Source organism: Panulirus ornatus, chromosome 1 (assembly GCF_036320965.1).
Source record: "Panulirus ornatus isolate Po-2019 chromosome 1, ASM3632096v1, whole genome shotgun sequence".
Taxonomy (NCBI): Eukaryota; Metazoa; Arthropoda; class Malacostraca; order Decapoda; family Palinuridae; genus Panulirus; species Panulirus ornatus.
Genome location: NC_092224.1, coordinates 44,901,686 through 44,928,560, shown reverse-complemented (window position 1 = coordinate 44,928,560; position 26,875 = coordinate 44,901,686). Strand labels below are relative to the sequence as shown.

General features: G+C 41.9%; 1 protein-coding gene across 3 annotated transcripts in view; it reads left to right on the top strand.

The window, feature by feature from the left end:
* LOC139748840 (uncharacterized) overlaps positions 1-26,875 on the top strand; it is a 349,230-nt gene that overhangs the window by 270,955 nt on the left and 51,400 nt on the right. The window contains exon 1 of one of the 3 annotated variants that reach the window (XM_071662250.1): positions 12,653-13,178. The exons of the other annotated variants lie outside the window; for them this stretch is intronic. Coding sequence (XP_071518351.1) covers positions 13,146-13,178 — 33 coding nt within the window. The 5' untranslated portion in view covers positions 12,653-13,145. Of the gene's footprint in view, positions 1-12,652; positions 13,179-26,875 lie in introns of those variants that run through there. 3 annotated transcript variants of the gene reach the window in all.

The following is a 26,875-nucleotide window of genomic DNA, read 5'->3' as shown; positions in this document are numbered from 1 at the left end:
GGTAATAACAAGTAGTGTTGATGTGAGAAGGAGATGGAATGAGTATTTTGAAAGTTTGTTGAATGTGTTTGATGATAGAGTGGTTTATATAGGATGTTTTGGTCAAGGTGGTTTGCGAAGTGAGAGGGTCAGGGAGGATGATTTGGTAAACAGAGAAGAAGTAGTGAAAGCTTTGCGGAAGATGAAAGTCGGCAAGGCGGCGGGTTTGGAAGGTATTGCAGTGGAATTTAGCAAAAACTGGGGTGACTGTATTGACTGGCTGGTGAGGATATTCAATGTATGTATGGCTCATGGTGAAGTGCCTGAGGATTGGCGGAATGCACACATAGTGCCATTGTACAAATGCAAAGGGAATAAAGGTGAGTGTTCAAATTATAGAGGTATAAGTTTGTTGAGTATTCCTGGGAAATTATATGAGAGGGTATTGATTGAGAGGGTGAAGGCATGTACAGAGCATCAGATTGGGGAAGAGCAGTGTGGTTTCAAAAGTGGTGGAGGATGTGTGCATCAGGTGTTTGCTTTGAAGAATGCATGTGAGAAATACTTAGAAAAGCAAATGGATTTGTATGTAGCATTTATGGGTCTGGAAAAGGCATATGATAAGAGTTGATAGAAATGCTCTGTATTAAAAGTATATGGTGTGGGAGGCAAGTTGCTAGAAGCAGTGAAAAGTTTTTATCGAGAATGTAAAGCATGTGTACGAGTAGGAATAGAGGAAAGTGATTGGTTCTCAGTGAATGTAGGTTTGCGGCTGGGATGCGTGATGTCTCCATGGTTGTTTAATTTGTTTATAGATGGGGTTGTTAGGGAGTTGAATGCAAGAGTTTTGGAGAGAGAGAGGGGCAAGTATGCAGTCTCTGTGGATGAGATGGCTTGACAAGTTAGTCAGTTGTTGTACCCTGATGATACAGCGCTGATGGCTGATTCGGGTGAAAAATTGCAGAAGTTGGTGACTGAGTTTGGTAAAGTGTGTGAAAGAAGAAAGCTGAGAGTGGATGTGAATGTGAGCAGGGTTTTTGGGTACAGTGGGGTTGGGGAACGGGTCAATGGGAGGTGGGTTTGAATTCAGAGGAACTGGAGGAAGTGAAGTGTTTTAGATGTCTGGGAGTGGATGTGGCAGCGGATGGAACCATGGAAGCGGAAGTGAGTCACAGGGTGTGGGAGGGAGCGAGAGTTCTGGGAGCGTTGAAGAATGTGTGGAGGACGGGAACATTATCTCGGAAAGCAAAGGTGGGTATGTTTTAAGGAATGTTCGTTCCAGCAATGTTGTGTGATTGCGAGGCGTGGGCTATAGATATAGTGTGCGATGAGGGTAGATGTGATGGAAATGAGATGTTTGAGGACAATATATGGTGTGGGGTGGTTTGATCGAGTTAGTGGTAAGGGGGTGGGAGAGATGTGTGATAATAGGGAGAGTGTGGTCGAGACAGCAGAGGGGAGTGTATTGAAGTGCTTTGGTCACATGGAGAGAATGAGAGGAGAAACATTGACAAAGAGTATATATGTGTCAGAGGTGGAGGGAACGAGAAGTGGGAGACCAAATTGGAGGTGGAAAGATGGAGTGAAAAAGATTTTGAGTGATCGTGGCCAGAACATGCAGGAGGGTGAAAGGCGTGCAAGGAATAGAGTGAATTGGAAAGATGTAGTATACCGGAGTCCACGTGCTGTCAATGGATTGAACCAGGGCATGTGAAGAGTCTGGGGTAACCCATGAAAAGTTTTGTGGAGCCTGGATGTGGAAAGGGAGCTGTGGTTTCGATGCATTATACATGACAGTTAGAAAATGAGTGTGAACGGATGTGGCCTTTGTTGTCTTTTCCTAGCGCTACCTCGCGCGCGCGTTGGGGGAGGGGGTTGTCATTTCATGTGTGGCGGAGTGGCGACGGGAATAAATAAAGGCAGCAAGTATGAATTATGTACATGTGTATATATGTATATGTCCATGTATATATATATATATATATATATATATATATATATATATATATATTTTTTTTTTTTTTTTGCTTTGTCGCTGTCTCCCGCGGTTGCGAGGTAGCGCAAGGAAACAGACGAAAGAAATGGCCCAACCCACCCCCATACACATGTATATACATACGTCCACACACGCAAATATACATACCTACACAGCTTTCCATGGTTTACCCCAGACGCTTCACATGCCTTGATTCAATCCACTGACAGCACGTCAACCCCGGTATACCACATCGCTCCAATTCACTCTATTCCTTGCCCTCCTTTCACCCTCCTGCATGTTCAGGCCCCGATCACACAAAATCTTTTTCACTCCATCTTTCCACCTCCAATTTGGTCTCCCTCTTCTCCTCGTTCCCTCCACCTCCGACACATATATTCTCTTGGTCAATCTTTCCTCACTCATTCTCTCCATATGCCCGAACCATTTCAAAACACCCTCTTCTGCTCTCTCAACCACGCCCTTTTTATTTCCACACATCTCTCTTAACCTTACGTTACTTACTCGATCAAACCACCTCACACCACATATTGTCCTCAGACATCTCATTTCCAGCACATCCATCCTCCTGCGCACAACTCTATCCATAGCCCACGTCTCGCAACCATACAACATTGTTGGAACCACTATTCCTTCAAACATACCCATTTTTGCTTTCCGAGATAATGTTCTCGACTTCCACACATTCTTCAAGGCTCCCAGAATTTTCGCCCCCTCCCCCACCCTATGATCCACTTCCGCTTCCATGGTTCCATCCGCTGCCAGATCCACTCCCAGATATCTAAAACACTTCACTTCCTCCAGTTTTTCTCCATTCAAACTCACCTCCCAATTGACTTGACCCTCAACCCTACTGTACCTAATAACCTTGCTCTTATTCACATTTACTCTTAACTTTCTTCTTTCACACACTTTACCAAACTCAGTCACCAGCTTCTGCAGTTTCTCACATGAATCAGCCACCAGCGCTGTATCATCAGCGAACAACAACTGACTCACTTCCCAAGCTCTCTCATCCCCAACAGACTTCATACTTGCCCCTCTTTCCAAAACTCTTGCATTCACCTCCCTAACAACCCCATCCATAAACAAATTAAACAACCATGGAGACATCACACACCCCTGCCGCAAACCTACATTCACTGAGAACCAATCACTTTCCTCTCTTCCTACACGTACACATGCCTTACATCCTCGATAAAAACTTTTCACTGCTTCTAACAACTTGCCTCCCACACCATATATTCTTAATACCTTCCACAGAGCATCTCTATCAACTCTATCATATGCATTCTCCAGATCCATAAATGCTACATACAAATCCATTTGCTTTTCTAAGTATTTCTCACATACATTCTTCAAAGCAAACACCTGATCCACACATCCTCTACCACTTCTGAAACCACACTGCTCTTCCCCAATCTGATGTTCTGTACATGCCTTCACCCTCTCAATCAATATCCTCCCATATAATTTACCATATAATTTATGTGCTGAAAAAGGACTGATGATTGGGAATACCTGGTTTAAAAAGCGAGATATACATAAGTATACTTATGTAAGTAGGAGAGATGGCCAGAGAGCGTTATTGGATTACGTGTTAATTGACAGGCGCGCGAAAGAGAGACTTTTGGATGTTAATGTGCTGAGAGGTGCAACTGGAGGAATCTCTGATCATTATCTTGTGGAGGCTAAGGTGAAGATTTGTATGGGTTTTCAGAAAAGAAGAGTGAATGTTGGGGTGAAGAGGGTGGTGAGAGTAAGTGAGCTTGGGAAGGAGACTTGTGTGAGGAAGTACCAGGAGAGACTGAGTACAGAATGGAAAAAGGTGAGAACAATGGAAGTAAGAGGAGTGGGGGAGGAATGGGATGTATTTAGGGAATCAGTGATGGATTGCGCAAAAGATGCTTGTGGCATGAGAAGAGTGGGAGGTGGGTTGATTAGAAAGGGTAGTGAGTGGTGGGATGAAGAAGTAAGAGTATTAGTGAAAGAGAAGAGAGAGGCATTTGGACGATTTTTGCAGGGAAAAAATGAAATTGAGTGGGAGATGTATAAAAGAAAGAGACAGGAGGTCAAGAGAAAGGTGCAAGAGGTGAAAAAAAGGGCAAATGAGAGTTGGGGTGAGAGAGTATCATTAAATTTTAGGGAGAATAAAAAGATGTTCTGGAAGGAGGTAAATAAAGTGCTTAAGACAAGGGAGCAAATGGGAACTTCAGTGAAGGGCGCAAATGGGGAGGTGATAACAAGTAGTGGTGATGTGAGAAGGAGATGGAGTGAGTATTTTGAAGGTTTGTTGAATGTGTTTGATGATTGAGTGGCAGATATAGGGTGTTTTGGTCGAGGTGGTGTGCAAAGTGAGAGGGTTAGGGAAGATGATTGGGTAAACAGAGAAGAGGTAGTAAAAGCTTTGCGGAAGATGAAAGCCGGCAAGGCAGCAGGTTTGGATGGTATTGCAGTGGAATCTATTAAAAAAGGGGGTGACTGTATTGTTGACTGGTTGGTAAGGTTATTTAATGTATGTATGACTCATGGTGAGGTGCCTGAGGATTGGCGGAATGCGTGCATAGTGCCATTGTACAAAGGCAAAGGGGATAAGAGTGAGTGCTCAAATTACAGAGGTATAAGTTTGTTGAGATATATATATATATATATATATATATATATATATATATATATATATATATATATATATATATATATATATATATATATATATATATATATGTTGAAATGTATAGGTATGTATATGTATATGTGTGAACATGTATGTGTATACATGTGTATGTGGATACGTTGGACCATTCTTTCCTCTGTTTCCTTGCGCTACCTCGCTCACGCGTGAGACAGCGACAAAGTATAATGTAAATAATAATATAATGTATATATATATATATATATATATATATATATATATATATATATATATATATATATATATATATTTATTTTATTTTGCTTTGTCGCTGTATCTCGTGCTAGCGAGGTAGTGCAAGGAAACAAACGAAAGAATGGCCCAACCCACCCACATACACAAGTATATACATACACGTCCACACACGCAAATATACATACCTATACATCTCAATGTATACATATATATACACACACAGACATATACATATATACACGTGTACATAATTCATACTGTCTGCCTTTATTCATTCCCATCGAAACCTCGCCACACATGGAATAACAACCCCCTCCCCCCTCATGTGTGCGAGGTAGCGCTAGGAAAAGACAACAAAGACCCCATTCGTTCACACTCAGTCTCTAGTTGTCATGTAATAATGCACCGAAACCACAGCTCCCTTTCCACATCCAGGCCCAAAAAAAACTTTCCATGCGTTACCCCAGACGCTTCACATGCCCTGCTTCACTCTATTCACAGCACGTCGACCCCGGTATACCACATCGTTCCAATTCACTCCATTCCTTGCACGCCTTTCACCCTCCTGCATGTTCAGGCCCCGATCACTCAAAATCTTTTTCACTCCATCTTTCCACCTCCAATTTGGTCACCCACCTTTCCTCGTTCCCTCCACCTCTGACACATATATCCTCTTGGTCAATCTTTCCTCACTCATTCTCTCCATGTGACCAAACCATTTCAAAACACCCTCTTCTGCTCTCTCAACCACACTCTTTTTATTACCACACATCTCTCTTACCCTTACATTACTTACTCGATCAAACCACCTCACACCACATATTGTCCTCAAACATCTCATTTCCAGCACACCCACCCTCCTCCGCACAACTCTATCCATAGCCCACGCCTTGCAACCATACAACGTTGTTGGAACCACTATTCCTTCAAACATACCCATTTTTGCTTTCCGAGATAATGTTCTCGACTTCCACACATTCTTCAAGGCTCCCAGAATTTTCGCCCCCTCCCCCACCCTATGATTCACTTCCGCTTCCATGGTTCCATCCGCTGCCAAATCCACTCCCAGATATCTAAAACACATCACTTCCTCCAGTTTTTCTCCATTCAACCTTACCTCCCAAATGAGTTGACCCTCAACCCTACTGTACCTAATAACCTTGCTCTTATTCACATTTACTCTCAACTTTCTTCTTTCACACACTTTACCAAACTCAGTCACCAGCTTCTGCAGTTTCTCACATGAATCAGCCACCAGCGCTGTATCATCAGCGAACAACAACTGACTCACTTCCCAAGCTCTCTCATCCACAACAGACTGCATACTTGCCCCTCTTTCCAAAACTCTTGCATTTACCTCCCTAACAACCCCATCCATAAACAAATTAAACAACCATGGAGACATCACACACCCCTGAAGCAAACCTACATTCAGTGAGAACCAATCACTTTCCTCTCTTCCTACACGTACACATGCCTTACATCTTCGATTAAAACTTTTCACTGCTTCTAACAACTTGCCTCCCACACCATATATTCTTAATACCTTCCACAGAGCATCTCTATCAAATCTATCATATGCCTTCTCCAGACCCATAAATGCTACATAAAAATCCATTTGCTTTTCTAAGTATTTCTCACATACATTCTTCAAAGCAAACACCTGATCTACACATCCTCTACCACTTCTGAAACCACACTGCTCTTCCCCCATCTGATGCTCTGTACATGCCTTCACCCTCTCAATCAATACCCTCCCATATAATTTCCCAGGAATACTCAACAAACTTATACCTCTGTAATTTCAGCACTCACTCTTATCCCCTTTGCCTTTGTACATTGGCACTATGCAAGCATTCCGCCAATCCTCAGGCACCTCACCATGAATCATACATACATTAAATAACCTTACCAACCAGTCAACAATACAGTCACCCCCCTTTTTAATAAATTCCACTGCAATACCATCCAAACCCGCTGCCTTGCCGGCTTTCATCTTCCGCAAAGCTTTTACTACCTCTTCTCTGTTTACCAAATCATTTTCCCTAACCCTCTCGTTTTGCACACCATCTCGACCAAAACACACTATATCTGCCTCTCCATCATCAAACACATTCAACAAACCTTCAAAATACTCACTCCATCTCCTCACATCACCACTACTTGTTATCACCTCCCTATTAGCCCCCTTCACTGAAGTTTCCATTTGTTCCCTTGTCTTACGCACTTTATTTCCCTCCTTGCAAAACGTCTTTTTATTCTCCCTGAAATATAATGATACCCTCTCACCCCAACTCTCATTTGCCCTCTTTTTAACCTCTTGCACCTTTCTCTTGACCTCCTGCCTCTTTCTTTTATACATCTCCTACTCATTTGCATTATTTCCCTGCAAAAATCGTCCAAATGCCTCTCTCTTCACTTTCACTAATAATCTTACTTCTTCATCCCACCATTCACTACCCTTTCTAATCTGCCCACCTCCCACGCGGCCACAAGCATCTTTTACACAAGCCATCACTGCTTCCCTAAATACATCCCATTCCTTCCCCACTCCCCTTACCTCCTTTGTTCTCACCTTTTTCCATTCTGTACTCAGTCTCTCCTGGTACTTCCTCACACAAGTCTCCTTCCCAAGCTCACTTACCCTCACCACTCTCTTCACCCCAACATTCTCTCTTCTTTTCTGAAAACCTCTACAAATCTTCGCCTTTGCCTCCACAAGATAATGATCAGACATCCCTCCAGTTGCACCTCTTAGCACATTAACATCCAAAAGTCTCTCTTTCGCGCGCCTATCAATTAACACGTAATTCAATGACGCTTTCTGGCCATCTCTCCTACTAACATACTTATACTTATGTATATCTCTCTTTTAAAACCAGGTATTCCCAATCACAAGTCCTCTTTCAGCACATAAATCTACAAGCTCTTCACCATTTCCTTTTACAACACTGAACACCCCATGTATACCAATCATTCCCTCAACTGCCACATTACTCACCTTTGCATTCAAATCACCCATCACTATAACCCGGTCTCGTGCATCAAAACCACTAACACACTTATACAGCCGCTCCCAAAACACTTGCCTCTCATGATCTTTCTTCTCATGCCCAGGTGCATATGCACCAATAATCACCCATCTCTCTCCATCCACTTTCAGTTTCACCCATATCAATCTAGAGTTTACTTTCTTACACTCTATCACATACTCCCACCACTCCTGTTTCAGAAGTACTGCTACTCATTCCTTTCCTCTTGTCCTGTCACTAACCCCTGACTTTACTCCCAAGACATTACACTCTTCCCCTTTATCCTTGAGAGATGGCCAGAGAGCGTTATTGGATTACGTGTTAATTGATAGGCGCGCGAAAGAGAGACTTTTGGATGTTAATGTGCTGAGAGGTGCAACTGGAGGGATGTCTGATCATTATCTCGTGGATGTGAAGGTGAAGATTTGTAGAGTTTTTCAGAAAAGAAGAGAGAATGTTGGGGTGAAGAGAGTGGTGAGAGTAAGTGAGCTTGAGAAGGAGACTTGTGTGAGGAAGTACCAGGAGAGACTGAGTACAGAATGGAAAAAGGCGAGAGCAAAGGAGATAAGAGGAGTGGGGGAGGAATGGGATGTATTTATGTAAGCAGTGATGGCTTGCGCAAAAGATGCTTGTGGCATGAGAAGCGTGGGAGGTGAGCAGATTAGAAAGGGTATTGAGTGGTGGAATGAAGAAGTAAGATTATTAGTGAAAGAGAAGAGAGAAGCATTTGGACGATTTTTGCAGGGAAATGATGCAAATGACTGGGAGATGTATAAAAGAAAGAGGGAGGTCAAGAGAAAGGTACAAGAGATGAAAAAGAGGGCAAATGAGAGTTGGGGTGAGAGAGTATCATTAAATTTCAGGGAGAATAAAAAGATGTTTTGGAAGGAGGTAAATAAAGTGCGTAAGACAAGGGAACAAATGGGAACTTTAGTGAAGGGAGCTAATGGGGAGGTGATAACTAGTAGTGTTGATGTGAGAAGGAGATGGAGTGTGTATTTTGAAGGTTTGTTGAATGTGTTTGGTGATAGAGTGGCAGATATAGGGTGTTTTGATCGAGGTGGTGTGCAAAGTGAGAGGGTTAGGGAGAATGATTTGGTAAACAGAGAAGAGGTAGTAAAAGCTTTGCAAAAGATGGAAGCCGGCAAGGCAGCAGGTTTGGATGGTATTGCAGTGGAATTTATTAAAAAACGGTGTGACTGTATTGTTGACTGGTTGGTAAGGTTATTTAATGTATGTATGATTCATGGTGAGGTGCCTGAGGAATGGCGGAATGCTTGCATAGTGCCATTGTACAAAGGCAAAGGGGTTAAAAGGGAGCGATCAAATTACAGAGGTATAAGATTGTTGAGTATTCCTGGTAAATTATATGGGAGGGTATTGATTGAGAGGGTGAAGGCATGTACAGAGCATCAGATTGGGGAAGAGCAGTGTGGTTTCAGAAGTGCTAGAGGATGTGTGGATCAGGTGTTTGCTTTGAAGAATGTACGTGAGAAATACTTACAAAAGCAAATGGATTTGTATGTAGCATTTATGGATCTGGAGAAGGCATATGATAGAGTTGATAGCGATGCTCTGTGGAAGGTATTAAGAATATATGGTGTGGGAGGCAAGTTTTTAGAAGCAGTGAAAAGTTTTTATCGAGGATGTAAGGCATGTGTACGTGTAGGAAGAGGGGAAAGTGATTGGTTTTCAGCGAATGTTACTTTGCAGCAGGGGTGTGTGATGTCTCCATGGTTATTTAATTTGTTTATGGATGGGGTTGTTAGGGAGGTGAATGCAAGTAGTTTTGGAAAGAGGGGCAAGTATGCATTCTGTTGTGAATGAGAGAGCTTGGGAAGTGAGTCAGTTGTTGTTCGCTGATGATACAGCGCTGGTGGCTGATTCGTGTGAGAAACTGCAGAAGCTGGTGACTGAGTTTGGTAAAGTGTGTGAAAGAAGAAAGCTGAGATTAAATGTGAATAAGAGCAAGGTTATTAGGTACAGTAGGGTTGAGGGACAAGTCAATTGGGAGGTAAGTTTGAATGGAGAAAAACTGGAGGAAGTAAAGTGTTTTAGATATCTGGGTGTGAATTTGGCAGCGGATGGAACCATGGAAGCGGAAGTGAATCATAGGGTTGGGGAGGGGGCGAAAGTTCTGGGAGCGTTGAAGAATGTGTGGAAGTCGAGAACATTATCTCGGAAAGCTAAAATGGGTATGTTTTAAGGAATAGTGGTTCCAACAATGTTATATGGTTGCGAGGAGTGGGCTATGGATAGAGTTTTTTTGCGGAGGAAGGTGGATGTGCTGGAATTGAGATGTTTGAGGACAATATGTGGTGTGAGGTGGTTTGATCGAATAAGTAATAATTGGGTAAGAGAGATGTGTAGTAATAAGAAGAGTGTGGCTGAGAGAGCAGAAGAGGGTGTTTTGAAATGGTTTGGTCACATGGAGAGAATGAGTGAGGGAAGATTGACCAAGAGGATATATGTGCCAGAGGTGGAAGGAACGAGAAGTGGGAGACCAAATTGGTGGTGGAAAATTGGAGTGAAAAGAATTTTTGAGTGATCGGGACCTGAACATGCAGGAGGGTGAAAGGGGTGCAAGGAATAGAGTGAATTGGAATGATATAGTATACCGGGGTCGACGTGCTGTCATTGGATTGAACCAGGACGTGTGAAGCGTCTGGGGTAAAGCATGGAAAGTTTTTTGGGGCCTGGATGTGGAAAGGGAGCTGTGGTTTCTGTGCATTATCACATGACAGCTAGAGACTGAGTGTGAACGAATGTGGCCTTTGTTGTCTTTTCCTAGCGTTACCTCGCACACATGAGGAAGGAGGGGGTTGTTATATCATGTATGGCGGGGTGGCGATGGGAATGAATAAAGGCAGGCAGTATGAATTATGTACATGTGTATATATGTATATGTCTGTGTGTATATATATATATATTTATGTATACGTTGAGATGTATAGGTATGGACGTATGTATATACATGTGTATGGGGGGGGGTTGGGCCATTTCTTTCGTCTGTTTCCTTGCGCTACCTCGCCAACGCGGGAGACAGCGACAAAGTAAAAAAAAAAAAAAAAAAAAAAAAAAGAAATATATATATATATATATATATATATATATATATATATATATATATGTATATATATATATATATATATATATATATATATATATATATATATATATATGTGTGTGTGTGTGTGTGTGTGTGTGTTACTTATTAGTCTTGATCGCCGTTTCCCGCGTCAGCAAGACAACACCAGGAAACGGACGGAGAACGACTCATCCACTCATATACATATATGTATACACATCAGCGCCCATACACGTATATATACATACATATACATATCAACATATACACATATTCACACATATACATATACTTACACAGACATATACATATATACACATGTACATATTAATACTTGCTCACCTTCAATCCAATCTCGGCGCTGACCTGCCCCACAGAAAACAGCATCGCTACCCAAAAAGGCCACAGTCGTTCACACTCAGTCTTTGTCATGTGTAATGCACCGAAACCACAGCTCCCTTTCGACATCCAGCCCCACAGGCCTTTCCATGGTTTACCCCAGACGCTTCACATACCCAGATTCAGTCCATTGACAGCACGTCGACCCCGGTATACCCCACCGTTCCATTTCACTCTATTCCTTGCACGCCTCTCGCCCTCCTGCATGTTCAGGCCCCAATCACTCAAAATCTTTTTCACTCCATCCCTCCACCTCCAGTTTGCTCTCCCACTTCTTCCCTTACCTCTGACACATATATGCTCTTTGTCAATCTTACCTCATTCATTCTCTCCATGTGCCCAAACCATTTCAAAACACCCTCTTCTGCTCTCTTAGCCACACTCTCTTTATTACCACACATCTCTCTTACCCTTTCATTAATTACTCGATCAAACCACCTCACACCACATATTGTCCTCAAACATCTCATTTCCAACACATCCACCCTCCTCTGCACAACCCTATCTATAGCCAATGCCTCGCAACCATATAACATGTGTGGTAATAAAAATAGTGTGGTTGAAAGAGCAGAAGAGGGTGTGCTAAAATGGTTTGGACATATGGAGAGAATGAGTGAGAAGAGGTTGACAAAGAGGATATATGTGTCAGATGTGGAGAGAACAAGGAGACCAAATTGGAGGAGGAACCATGGAGTGAAAATGATTTTGAGCGATCGGAGCCCGAACATGCAGGAGGGTGAAAGACGTGTACGGGAGTGAGTGGACTGTTACGATGTGCTAAATAGGGTTCGACGTGCTGTCAGTGGACTACACCAGGGCATATGAAGCGTCCGGAGGTAAACCATGGGAAGGTCTGTGGGGCCTGGGATCTGTGGTTTCGTTGGATGTGAGCGAGTGTGGACTTTCTTATGTTCCTAGCTATCAAGTAAATGGTAATGTTATGTATTGCTGGATGAATAGAACAACGTAAGTAAAAATAGTGACTATAAAGAACGGAAAATTCAGTTGCATAATTGTAGAGAAAAGTTAAGTCTATTGCAAAATGCCTACGATTGCAAAATTCATCAATGTGCCCAAATGTGCAGTAGTTGCTCACGCACACAACATGCAGAAGTTTATAAGGGAATACTGTGTCCCGTGCAAAACAAGTAGAAAGTTGTAAGAGAATGTGTATAGTGTGTCCCGTTAGACAGGCCAGAACACTGCCATAATGATGTGGGGCCAGGAATCAATATTGGTTGTTTAGTGTACCGCTAGAGGTAGGGGGGGGGGGGGCAATGGTCAAGTTTTTATTGTGTGTTCAGTTTTGCGATAATGTCGGTCCACATTATTACTATTGTTATTATTGGTATGAGAAAGTATATAATAAAAAGATGAAAAGATTTGTGTGTGTGTGTGTGTGTCGACAACCTCCGAGAAAAGAGGATATAGTATTGATCGCTTGCTTGTTGGAGGCGAGTGTAGCGTAGGTGGGGCGTATGGTGGGCGTAACTGGCCAGTTGCTGAGGTTGTTTTCTAACTACTACCTCACTTTTGATTGTGATAAGATTAGATGTAATTGTTGAGTTGGTACTGATGGCAAAGGTACAAACTACCTGGACCATGTACGTGTGGCAAACATTGCTGCGACATGAGATTATGGTGTAGCAAGACACAATACAGGTGATCACTCATGGTTGAGGAGACACACATGATCACGAGGAACTGGTGATGGTGAGGCAGTCGTGCTAGACTTTGATCACTCGTGGTTGAGGAGACACACACATGATCATCACCGAAGACGAGGAACTGGTGATGGTGAGGCAGTCGTTCTAGACTTTGTCTTTGTGTTTTAAGTGATGGAATTCAATGTTTTGGGTCAAAAGTTAGGAAGGATTTACTAATGCGTATTGGAATCATGTCTTTTCAACACAGCTGAAACATTTTTTTTTACGAATTTTTGTTAAGAAAAAACTTGGAATTAGATTTAGATAAAACTTGAATATTGAACTCGTGACATTTTAAGAGCCCATTGATTCAATAGCTTCTGTAAACTGTAATATTTTAGTCTGTACTGTTAGTAAATCAAAAGTCAGCCCAGAAGCCACAGGAAATATGATTAATGATTGATTATCAGCTTCCAACAAACGGCATCAATAACAAATGCAAAAGTAAGCACACCTGGAAGCAGAGGCCCAACTAAATTTTGTTTCATCATAGAGATTTTTGAACTTCTTTACGTCTTTGCGAACAAGTTTCTTCTTTATATGATATATACGATATCAGGCTGGCTAGAAAAAAAAAATCATTGATAGGCAAATAAAACACCTGTAGCTTTTCCCTATAACTCCCATTATGATGAGTAACATAAAGCCATATGAATCTGTAACTCATATTATTGATTAACGTGAGTACTACTCTTGTGGCCATCTGAACTTGTGGCATCTTTGAGTCGTGAAAACCAGTGACGAAACATTCTTAGCCGAGACGGCACGGGCAAATGATAACCATATATATGTGGTGGGAGGTGGTTTGAACGAGTAAGTAATGAAAGGGTAAGAGAGATGTGTGGTAATAAAAAGAGTGTGCTTGAGAGAGCAGAAGAGGGTATTTTGAAATGGTTTGTTCACATAGAGAGAATGAGTGAGGAAACATTGACAAAGAGGATATATATGTCATAGGTGGAGGGAACGAGAAGTGGGAGACCAAATTGGAAGTGGAAATATGTAATGAAAAAGATTTTGAGTGATCGGGGCCTGAACATGCAGGAGGGTGAAAGGCATGCAAGGAATAGAGTGAATTGGAATGATGAGGTATACCGGGGTCGACGTGCTGTCAATGGATTGAACCAGAGCATGTGAAGCGTCTGGGGTAAACCATGGAAAGTTCTGTGGGGCCTGGATGTGGAAAGGGAGCTTTGGTTTCAGTGCATTATACATGACAGCTAGAGACTGAGTGTGAACGAATGTGGCCTTTGTTGTCTTTTCCTAGCGCTACCTCGCACACATGCAGGGGGAGGTGGTTGTTATTTCATATGTGGCAGGGTGGTGATGGGATGAAAAAGGGCAGACAGTATGAATTATGTACATGTGTATATATGTATATGTCTGTGTGTATATATATATGTATATGTTGAGATGTATAGGTATGTATGTGTGCGTGTGTGGATGTGTATCTACGTATATGTGTATGTGGGTGAGTTGGACCATTCTTTCGTCTGTTTCCTTGCGCTACCTTGCTAACGTGGGAGACAGCAACAAAGTATGATTATAATAAAAATAATCATAGACTCAGATTGGGGTGTCTAAATGTGTGTGGATGTAACCAAGATGTGAAAAAAGGAGAGATATGTATTATGTTTGAGGAAAGGAACCTGGATGTTTTGGCTCTGAGTGAAACGAAGCTCAAGAGTAAAGGGGAAGAGTGGTTTGGGAATGTCTTGGGAGTAAAGTCAGGGGTTAGTGAGAGGACAAGAGCAAGGGAAGGAGTAGCAGTACTCCTGAAACAGGAGTTGTGGGAGTATGTGATAGAATGTAAGAAAGTAGATTCTCGATTAATATGGGTAAAACTGAAAGTTGATGGAGAAAGATGGGTGATTATTGGTACATATGCACCTGGGCATGAGAAGAAAGAACATGAGAGGCAAGTGTTTTGGGAGCAGCTGAATGAGTGTGTTAGTGGTTTTAATGCACGAGACCGGGTTATAGTGATAGGTGATTTGAATGCAAAGGTGAGTAATGTGGCAGTTGAAGGAATAATTGGTATACATGGGGTGTTCAGTGTTGTAAATGGAAATGGTGAAGAGCTTGTAGATTTATGTGTTGAAAAAGGACTGGTGATTGGGAATACCTGGTTTAAAAAGCGAGATATACATAAGTATACATATGTAAGTAGGAGAGACGGCCAGAGAGCGTTATTGGATTACATGTTAATTGATAGGCGTGTGAAAGAGAGACTTAGAAGTTAATGTGCTGAGAGGTGCAACTGGAGGGATGTCTGATCATTATGTTGTGGAGGCTAAGGTGAAGATTTGTATGGGTTTTCAGAAAAGAAGAGTGAATGTTGGGGTGAAGAGGGTGGTGAGAGTAAGTGAGCTTGAGAAGGAAACTTGTGTGAGGAAGTACCAGGAGAGACTGAGTACAGAATGGAAAAAGGTGAGAACAATGGAAGTAAGGGGAGTGGGGGAGGAATGGGATGTATTTAGGGAATCAGTGATGGATTGCACAAAAGGTGCTTGTGGCATGAGAAGCGTGGGAGGTGGGTTGATTAGAAAGGGTAGTGAGTGGTGAGATGAAGAAGTAAGATTATTAGTGAAAGAGAAGAGAGAGGCATTTGGACGATTTTTGCAGGGAAAAAATGCAATTGAGTGGGAAATGTATAAGAGAAAGAGACAGGAGGTCAAGAGAAAGGTGCAAGAGGTGAAAAAGAGGGCAAATGAGAGTTGGGGTGAGAGAGTATCATTAAGTTTTAGGGAGAATAAAAAGATGTTCTGGAAGGAGGTAAATAAAGTGCGTAAGACAAGGGAGCAAATGGGAACTTCAGTGAAGGGCGCAAATGGGGAGGTGGTAACAAGTAGTGGTGATGTGAGAAGGAGATGGAGTGAATATTTTGAAGGTTTGTTGATGTGTTTGATGATAGAGTGGCAGATATAGGGTGTTTTGGTCGAGGTGGTGTGCAAAGTGAGAGGGTTAGGAAAATCATTAAATAGAGAAGAGATAGTAAAATCTTTGCGGAAGATGAAAGCCGGCAAGGCAGCAGGTTTGGATGGTATTGCAGTGGAATTTATTAAAAACGGGGGTGACTGTATTGTTGACTGGTTGGTAAGGTTATTTAATGTATGCATGACTCATGGTGAGGTGCCTGAGGATTGCCGGAATGTGTGCATAGTGCCATTGTACAAAGGCAAAGGGGATAAGAGTGAGTGCTCAAATTACAGAGGTATAAGTTTGTTGAGTATTCCTGGTAAATTATATGGGAGGGTATTGATTGAGAGGGTGAAGGCTTGTACAGAGCATCAGATTGGGGAAGAGCAGTGTGGTTTCAGAAGTGGTAGAGGATGTGTGGATCAGGTGTTTGCTTTGAAGAATGTATGTGAGAAATACATAGAAAAGCAAATGGATCTGTATGTAGCATTTATGGATCTAGAGAAGGCATATGATAGAGCTGATAGAGATGCTCTGTGGAAGGTATTAAGAATATATGGTGTGGGAGGCAAGTTGTTAGAAGCAGTGAAAAGTTTTTATCAAGGATGTAAGGCATGTGTATGTGTAGGAAGAGAGGAAAGTGATTTGTTCTCAGTGAATGTAGGTTTGCGGCAGGGGTGTGTGATGTCTCCATGGTTGTTTAATTTGTTCATGGATGGGGTTGTTGGGGAGGTGAATGCAAGAGTTTTGGAAAGAGGGGCAAGCATGAAGTGTGTTGTGGATGAGAGAGCTTAGGAAGTGAGTCAGTTGTTGTTCGCTGATGATACAGCGCTCGTGGCTGATTCATGTGAGAAACTGCAGAAGCTGGTGACTGAGTTTGGTAAAGTGTGTGAAAGAAGAAAGTTAAGAGTAAATGTGAATAAGAGCAAGGTTATTAGGTACAGTAGGGTTGAGGGACAAGTCAATTGGGAGGTAAGTTTGAATGGAGAAAAACTGGAGGAAGTAAAGTGTTTTAGATATCTGGGAGTGGATCTGGCAGCGGATGGAACCATGGAAGCGGAAGTGAATCATAGGGTGGGGGAGGGGGCAAAAATCCTGGGAGCCTTGAAGAATGTGTGGAAGTTGAGAACATTATCACGGAAAGCAAAAATGGGTATGTTTGAAGGAATAGTGGTTCGAACAATGTTGTATGGTTGCGAGGCGTGGGCTATGGATAGAGTTGTGCGCAGGAGGGTGGATGTGCTGGAAATGAGATGTTTAAGGACAGTGTGTGGTGTGAGGTGGTTTGATCGAGTAAGTAATGTAAGGGTAAGAGAGATGTGTGGAAATAAAAAGAGCGTGGTTGAGAGAGCAGAAGAGGGTGTTTTGAAGTGGTTTGGGCACATGGAGAGAATGAGTGAGGAAAGATTGACCAAGAGGATATATGTGTCGGAGGTGGAGGGAACGAGGAGAAGAGGGAGACCAAATTGGAGGTGGAAAGATGGAGTGAAAAAGATTTTGTGTGATCAGGGCCTGAACATGCAGGAGGGTGAAAGGCGGGCAAGGAATAGAGTGAATTGGAGCGATGTGGTATACCGGGGTTGACGTGCTGTCAGTGGATTGAATCAAGGCATGTGAAGCGTCTGGGGTAAGCCATGGAAAGCTGTGTAGGTATGTATATTTGCGTGTGTGGACGTATGTATATACATGTGTATGGGGGGGGGTTGGGCCATTTCTTTCGTCTGTTTCCTTGCGCTACCTCGCAAACGCGGGAGACAGCGACAAAGTATAATAAATATATATATATATATATATATATATATATATATATATATATATATATATATATATATATATATATATATATATATATTTATTTATTTATTTATTTATTTAACTTTGTCGCTGTCTCCCGCGTTAGCGAGGTAGCACAAGGAAACAGACGAAAGAATTGCCCAACCCACCCACATACACATGTATATACATACACGTCTACACACGCAAATATACATACCTATACATCTCAACGTATACATATATATACACACACAGACATATACATATATATACACCCTCCACCTCTGACACATATTGGTCAATCTTTCCTCACTCATTCTCTCCATATGACCAAACCATTTCAAAACACCCTCTTTTGCTCTCTCGACGACTCTCTATTTATTACCACACATCTCTCTTACCCTATTATTACTTACTCAATCAAACCACGTCACACCAAATATTGTCCTCAACCATCTCATTTCCATCACATCCATCCACCTCCGCACATCTCTACCCATATCCCACGCCTCGCAACCATATAACATTGATGGAACCCCTATTCCTTCAAACATACCCATCTTATCTTTCCGAGATAATGTTCTCGACTTCCACACATTCTTCAATGCTCCCAGAACTTTCGCCCCCTCCCCACCCTATGATTCACTTCCGCTTCCATGGTTCCATCCACTGCCAAAACCACTCCCAAATCCGCTGAGTTTGGTAAAGTGTGTGAAAGAAGAAAGTTAAGAGTAAATGTGAATAAGAGCAAGGTTATTAGGTACAGTAGGGTTGAGGGTCAAGTCAATTGGGAGGTAAGTTTGAATGGAGAAAAACTGGAGGAAGTAAAGTGTTTTAGATATCTGGGAGTGGATCTGGCAGCGGATGGAACCATGGAAGTGGAAGTGAATCATAGGGTGAGGAAAGGGGCGAAAATCCTGGGAGCCTTGAAGAATGTTTGGAAGTCGAGAGCATTATCTCGGAAAGCAAAATGGGTATGTTTGAAGGAATAGTGGTTCCAACAATGTTGTATGGTTGCGAGGCGTGGACTATGGATAGAGTTGTGCGCAGGAGGGTGGATGTGCTGGAAATGAGATGTTTGAGGACAATATGTGGTGTGAGGTGGTTTGATCGAGTAAGTAATGTAAGGGTAAGAGAGATGTGTGGAAATAAAAAGAGCGTGGTTGAGAGAGCAGAAGAGGGTGTTTTGAAATGGTTTGGGCACATGGAGAGAATGAGTGAGGAAGCATTGACCAACAGGATATATGTGTCGGAGGTGGAGGGAACGAGGAGAAGTTGGAGACCAAATTGGAGGTGGAAAGATGGAGTGAAAAAGATTTTGAGTGATCGGGGCCTGAACATGATTCACTTACGCTTCCATGGTTCCATCCGCTGCCAAATCCACTCCCAGATATCTAAAACACTTCACTTCCTCCAGTTTTTCTACATTCAAACTTACCTCCCAGTTGACTTAACCCTCACCCCTACTGTACTTAATAACCTTGCCCTTATTCACATTTACTCTCAACTTTCTCCTTTCACACACTTTACCAAACTCAGTCACCAGCTTCTGCAGTTTCTCACATGAATCGGCCACCAACGCTGTATCATCAGCGAACAACAACTGACTCGATTCCCAGGCTCTCTCATCCACAACAGACTGCATACTTGCCCCTCTTTCCAAAACTCTTGCATTCACCTCCCTAACAACCCCATCCATAAACAAATTAAACAACCATGGAGACATCACACACCTCTGCCGCAAACCTACATTCACTGAGAACCAATCACTTTCCTCTCTTCCTACACGTACACATGCCTTACATCCTTGATAAAAACTTTTCACTGCTTCTAACAACTTGCCTCCCACACCATATATTCTTAATACCTTCCACAGAGCATCTCTGTCAACTCTATCATATGCCTTCTCCAGGTCCATAAATGCTACATACAAATCCATTTGCTTTTCTAAGTATTTCTCATGTACATTCTTCAAAGCAAACACCTAATCCACACATCCTCTACCACTTCTGAAACCACACTGCTCTTACCCAATCTGATGCTCTGTATATCCCTTCACCCTCTCAGTCAATACCCTCCCATATGATTTACTGGGAATACTCAACAAACTTATACATCTGTAATTTGAGCTTTCACTCTTATCACCTTTGCTTTTGTACAGTGGCACTATGCAAACATTCCACCAATCCTCAGGCACCTCACCATGAATCATACATACATTAAATAAGGGGAAACAGAAGAAGGGGTCACGTGGGGGTTGCTCATCATCCTTGAAGGCTCAGACTGGGGTGCCTAAATGTGTGTGGATGTAACCAAGATGAGAAAAATGGAGAGACAGGTTGTATGTTTGAGGAAAGGAACCTGGATGTTTTGGCTCTGAGTGAAACGAAGCTCAAGGGTAAAGGGGAAGAGTGGTTTGGGAATGTCTTGGGAGTAAAGTCAGGGGTTAGTGAGAGGACAAGAGCAAGGGAAGGGGTAGCACTACTCCTGAAACAGGAGTGGTGGGAGTATGTGATAGAGTGTAAGAAAGTAAACTCTAGATTGATATGGGTAAAACTGAAAGTTGATGGAGAGAGATGGGTGATTATTGGTGCATATGCACCTGAGCATGAGAAGAAAGATCATGAGAGGCAAGTGTTTTGGGAGCAGCTGAATGAGTGTGTTTGTGGTTTTGATGCACGAGACTGGGTTATAGTAATTTGGTGATTTGAATGCAAAAATGAGTAATGTGGCAGTTGAGGGAATAATTGGTATACATGGGGTTTTCAGTGTTGTAAATGGAAATGGTGAAGAGCTTGTAGATTTATGTGCTGAAAAAAGACTGGTGATTGGGAATACCTGGTTTAAAAAGAGAGATATACATAAGTATATGTATGGAAGTAGGAGAGATGGCCAGAGAGCGTTATTGGATTATGTGTTAATTGATAGGCGCGCGAAAGAGAGACTTTTGGATGTTAATGTGCTGTGGGGTGGAACTGGATGGATGTCTGATCATTATCTTGTGAAGGTGAAGATTTGTAGAGGTTTTCAGAAAAGAAGAGAGAATGTTGGAGTGAAGAGAATGGTGAGAGTAAATGAGCTTGGGAAGGAGACTTGTGTGAGGAAGTACCAGGAGAGGCTGAGTACAGAATGGAAAAAGGTGAGAACAAAGGAGGTAAGGGGAGTGGGGGAGGAATGGGATGTATTTAGGGAAGCAGTGATGGCTTGCACAAAAGATGCTTGTGGCATGAGAAGCGTGGGGGGTGGGCAGACTAGAAAGGGTAGTGAGTGGTGGGATGAAGAAGTAAGATTATTAGTGAAAGAGAAGAGAGAGGCATTTGGACGATTTTTGCAGGGAAATAATGCAAATGACTGGGAGATGTATAAAAGAAAGAGGGAGGAGGTCAAGAGAAAGGTGCAAGAGGTGAAAAAGAGGGCAAATGAGTGATGGGGTGAGAGGGTATCATTAAATTTTAGGGAGAATAAAAAGATGTTTTGGAAGGAGGTAAATAAAGTGCATAAGACAAGGGAACAAATGGGAACTTCAGTGAAGGGGGCTAATGGGGAGTTGATAACAAGTAGTGGTGATGTGAGGAGATGGAGTGAGTATTTTGAAGTTTTGTTGAATGTTTTTGATGATAGAGTGGCAGATATAGGGTGTTTTGGTCGAGTTGGTGTGCAAAGTGAGAGGGTTAGGGAAAATGATTTGGTAAACAGAGAAGAGGTAGTAAAAGTATTGCGGAAGTTGAAAGCCAGCAAGGCAGCGGCTTCGGATGGTATTGCAGTGGAATTATATATATATATATATATATATATATATACAGAGGTATAAGTTTGTTGAGTATTCCTGGTAAAATATATGGGAGGATATTGATTGAGAGGGTGAAGGCATGTACAGAGCATCAGATTGGGGAAGAGCAGTTTGGTTTCAGAAGTGGTAGAGGATGTGTGGATCAGGTGTTTGCTTTGAAGAATGTATGTGAGAAATACTTAGAAAAGCAAATGGATTTGTATGTAGCATTTATGGATCTGGAGAAGGCATATGATTAGAGTTGATAGAGATGCTCTGTGGAAGGTATTAAGAATATATGGTGTGGGAGGCAAGTTGTTAGAAGCAGTGAAAAGTTTTTATCAAGGATGTAAGGCATGTGTACGTGTAGGAAGAGAGGAAAGTGATTGGTTCTCAGTGAATGTAGGTTTGCGGCAGGGGTGTGTGATGTCTCCATGGTTGTTTAATTTGTTTATGGATGGGGTTGTTAGGGAGGTAAATGCAAGAGTTTTGGAAAGAGGGGCAAGTATGAAGTCTGTTGGGGATGAGAGAGCTTGGGAAGTGAGTCAGTTGTTGTTCGCTGATGATACAGTGCTGGTGGCTGATTCATGTGAGAAACTGCAGAAGCTGGTGACTGAGTTTGGTAAAGTGTGTGAAAGAAGAAAGTTAAGAGTAAATGTGAATAAGAGCAAGGTTATTAGGTACAGTAGGGTTGAGGGTCAAGTCAATTGGGAGGTAAGTTTGAATGGAGAAAAACTGGAGGAAGTAAAGTGTTTTAGATATCTGGGAGTGGATCTGGCAGAGGATGGAACCATGGAAGCGGAAGTGGATCATAGGGTGGGGGAGGGGGCGAAAATCCTGGGAGCCTTGAAGAATGTGTGGAAGTCGAGAACATTATCTCGGAATGCAAAATGGGTATGTTTGAAGGAATAGTGGTTCCAACAATGTTGTATGGTTGCGAGGCGTGGGCTATGGATAGAGTTGTGCGCAGGAGGATGGATGTGCTGGAAATGAGATGTTTGAGGACAATGTGTGGTGTGAGGTGGTTTGATCGAGTAAGTAATGTAAGGGTAAGAGAGATGTGTGGAAATAAAAAGAGCGTGGTTGAGAGAGTAGAAGAGGGTGTTTTGAAATGGTTTGGGCACATGGAGAGAATGAGTGAGGAAAGATTGACCAAGAGGATATATGTGTCGGAGGTGGAGGGAATGAGGAGAAGTGGGAGACCAAATTGGAGGTGGAAAGATGGAGTGAAAAAGATTTTGTGTGATCGGGGCCTGAACATGCAGGAGGGTGAAAGGAGGACAAGGAATAGTGTGAATTGGATCGATGTGGTATACCAGGGTTGACGTGCTGTCAGTGGATTGAATCAGGGCATGTGAAGTGTCTGGGGTAAACCATGGAAAGCTGTGTAGGTATGTATATTTGCGTGTGTGGATGTATGTATATACATGTGTATGGGGGTGGTTTGGGCCATTTCTTTCATTTGTTTCCTTGCGCTACCTCGCAAACGCGGGAGACAGCAACAAAGCAAAAAAAAAAATATATATATATATGTAGAAATAAAAAGAGTGTGGTTGAGAGAGCAGAAGAGGGTGTTTTGAAATGGTTCGGGCACATGGAGAGAATGAGTGAGGAAAGATTGACCAAGAGAATATATGTGTCGGAGGTGGAGGGAACAAGGAGAAGAGGGAGACCAAATTGAAGGTGGAAAGATGGAGTGAAAAAGATTTTGCGTGATCAGGGCCTGAGCATGCAGGAGGGTGAAAGGAGTGCAAGGAATAGAGTGAATTGGAGCGATGTGGTATACCGGGGTTGACGTGCTGTCAGTGGATTGAATCAAGGCATGTGAAGCGTCTGGGGTAAACCATGGAAAGCTGTGTAGGTATGTATATTTGCGTGTGTGGACGTATGTATATACATGTGTATGGGGGTGGGTTGGGCCATTTCTTTCGTCTGTTTCCTTGCGTTACCTCGCAAACGTGGGAGACCGACAAAGCAAAAAAAAAAAAAAAAAAAAATATGTATATGATAATATGCCCTTCCTCACACCCACATGCATACTGAAACTTTCACTCGGTTATCAATCCACTCTTACACATGCACTTGCTATTCTGTAGAGGGCTTTCACACCATCCAACAGATTTTTCTACCCTATCATAATGCATGATCAGTCGGCTTCCTGCAGCACCTCATCGGTGCCTCACTTCATTCAAAGTTTATATGATAGTGTTGTAAATGTTGGGATGCAGTCATGTATGAATGTGTTTAGAATATTGAAATGTTATCATAGGTTATAGAATTAGTAGTTGCCTACAAGGTTGTGAGATATAAGAATTGAAATGAAAATGTATGGTGGATGGATTAGATTAGAAATGCTGTGGAAGAAAAGAAGAAGGCATGTGGTAGATTGTTCAAAAGGAATGTACCAATGGAAGTTCAGCAAAGGGGGAAGGAAGAATATAAGATCTGTAAGTAAAATGGTAAGAAGTTTATGGAGGAAAGCAAAGAGAGATTAGATGAATATTTTGGAAGAAAGTTGAGTGAAAAGTTTTGGGAAAATAAGAAATTGTACCGGAAAGAAGTGACAAAGCACAGATGTGGATGTAAGAGTGGAAATGTTAATATGAGAAGTAAGGAAGGGGTGTTGTGGAATCAAAAGGAGGAAGTGAAAGGAAGATGGATTGCGTATTTTGAAGAGCTAATGGATGTGGGTGGATGGGATTATGGCTGAAGTGCTGAAGTATGGAGGAGAAAGTGTGATAGAATGGATGCGTCTGATATGCAATTTAGCATGGAAACAGAAAAATGTGTCTGAGGATTAGGTGAAAGTTGTTCTTCCTTTATTCAAAGGAAAAGATGCAAAAGATGTATATGGCAGTTATAGTGGAATAAGTCAGTTAACTGTACCATGAAAAGTGTATGCATGAATGATGATTGATAGAGTAATGGAAATGAGTGAGTGCAAGATAAGTGAGGAGCAAGGGGCTTTTAGGAAAGGTAGGGGATGTGTGGATCATATTTCTGTGATGAAAATGAGTGTGGAAAAGGGTGTAGCAAAAGATAAGAAGTTGCATGCAGCTTTTATGGATATGTAGAAAGCGTATAACAGAGTTGAGTGGAATGCTTCAGTAGAGCAGCAAAAGAATGTGTAAGAGTGTACATGTGGGTGTGAGGTAAGGCTGTGTAATGTCATCATCGCATTGTAACATACATATGGTTGGAATGATAAGAGAGATGAAGACAAAACTAGGAAAGGGGGTGTAGAGATGGAGTTTAATGGTAAGGTGTGGTGGCCTGTTTGCTGATGATATTGTGTTGTTTGCCAAGAGTAAAGAAGAGCTGCAGAAGATTGTTTGCCGATAGTAAAGAGGAGCTGCAGAAGGTTGTAAAAGTGTTTTATGATGTGTGTAAGTGTAGGCAATTGAAGGTAAATGCAGGTAAAAGTAAAGTAATGGTGTTTTAAAGGAAACCAAGTGAAATTATAGATTTTGCAAAACCCCATACAGTAAAAAAGGAAAGTATACTGAAACTGTTGTAGATATTGGTTTAGAAAGACTGGAAGAGTTGAGAAAATTGAAGTAATTAGGAGCTGTCCTGGGTAAGTTATATGATACGGAATGAGAGATAAAGGAGAGAACAGTACATGGTAGAAGAGTTATTAGGTTTCTTAATAGAATAATGAAGGGTAAAGGTGTAAGTATGGTACATGGAATTAATCGCACACATCAAGAATCCAGGCCTGTGGAAATGAGGTATTTGAAAGGAACATGTAGTATAACTAGATGGAATGCAGGAAGGATTGAGGGAGTGTATGAGAAATTTGGTATGACAAGGAATGCAAAAGGAATGAATTTGTGGGGTGGTAGAGTGGATGAAATGTAATACTTTGACTTGGTTTGAGCATGTAGAAAGAATGCAAAATGGGGAGTTTGCAGGAAAGTTTTATGATAATTCAATTAAAGGGGTTTGTGTGAGAGAAAGATCACCCATGACATGGGGAAGTAGAGTGGAAGAGTACTGGGAGAGAAATAGTGGGAGGGTGTGTGTAAAGGTATATGCACAAGGGGCATGTAAGGACAGGGGAAAATGGAGACTTTTGGTATTTCCAATCCTGAGAATATAGTTCCCAAAGGGGACAAGTATCAGAGATATAGATAGATAGATAGATAGAGTATTTAACCATTCCTTCTGTATTCGAAGTTAGAGATACCTATGCCTGTACTCTGTTGTAAATGCCATAAAGCCTCTCAGCAGAAAGTTGTGGTCCTGGCACTGAATTCTGTTTCCCAGTTTATGTTACCTCCTTCACTATCCCATCCATAAACAAATTAAACAGCCAAGGTGACATCAACCACTCCTACTGCAAAGTTACCCTCATCTGGAGCCATTCACCCTCCTCTCTCTCTACCCACACAGATGCTTTACTCTTCATTAGAGCTCTTCACCTCCTTTAGAAACTTTTCTCATTCACTATATATTTGCAACTCCATCCACAAGCATCTCTATCAACCCTATCCTGTGCATTCTCCAGATCCATTAATGCCACAAACAAGTTCTCTTTCCATATTTTTCACACACATCCATCAAAGCAAACACGTCATCCTTACATCCTCAACCATTCATGAAGCCACATTATTCCTTCCAAGTCTGCAACTCCGTGGATACCACTGCTCTCAATCATCATTGTTGCATACAATTTACCAGGTAAACTTATGCTTCTGTGATTTAAACCTTCACTTTTGTTTTCTTTACATTTATATTTTGGCACTATTCCACCAGTCCTCAGGTAGCTCACCATGAGCTATACATACATTTAAAATCCTAACAAACAAATCAGCAATATTATTACCCCCTTTCTTGAGAAATTCAATAGCAATCCCATCTGCTTTATCCACCTTACCACACTTTGTCTTATACAAGGCTTTCACAACCTCTTCTTTTTCACCAAATCTCTTGCCATGAGTCTATCCATGCACATACCTCCTTGTCCAAAGCATTTCACATTTCCCATACTGTCATCAAATACGTTCAACAGTCCTTCAAAATACTCACTCCATCTTCTCACCTCATTTCTTCTGTTATCACTTCCTCATTTGTCCACTTTAGTGATGTTGCCATTTGTTTTCATGTTTTTTCATGCTGTGAACATCCATCCAAAACATTGTCTTATTCTCCCTAAAGTTAGCTGATACTCACTAAACCCAATTCTCATTTGCCCTCTTTTTCCTCACACTTTCTCTTTTACATCTCCCAGTTATTTGCCCTCCTTTCTTGCTTATGTTACATCCTGCCTCCACCCCTTACACATTAAAGGTTGTATAAACAGCCCATAGGCTGTTTTAACAGCT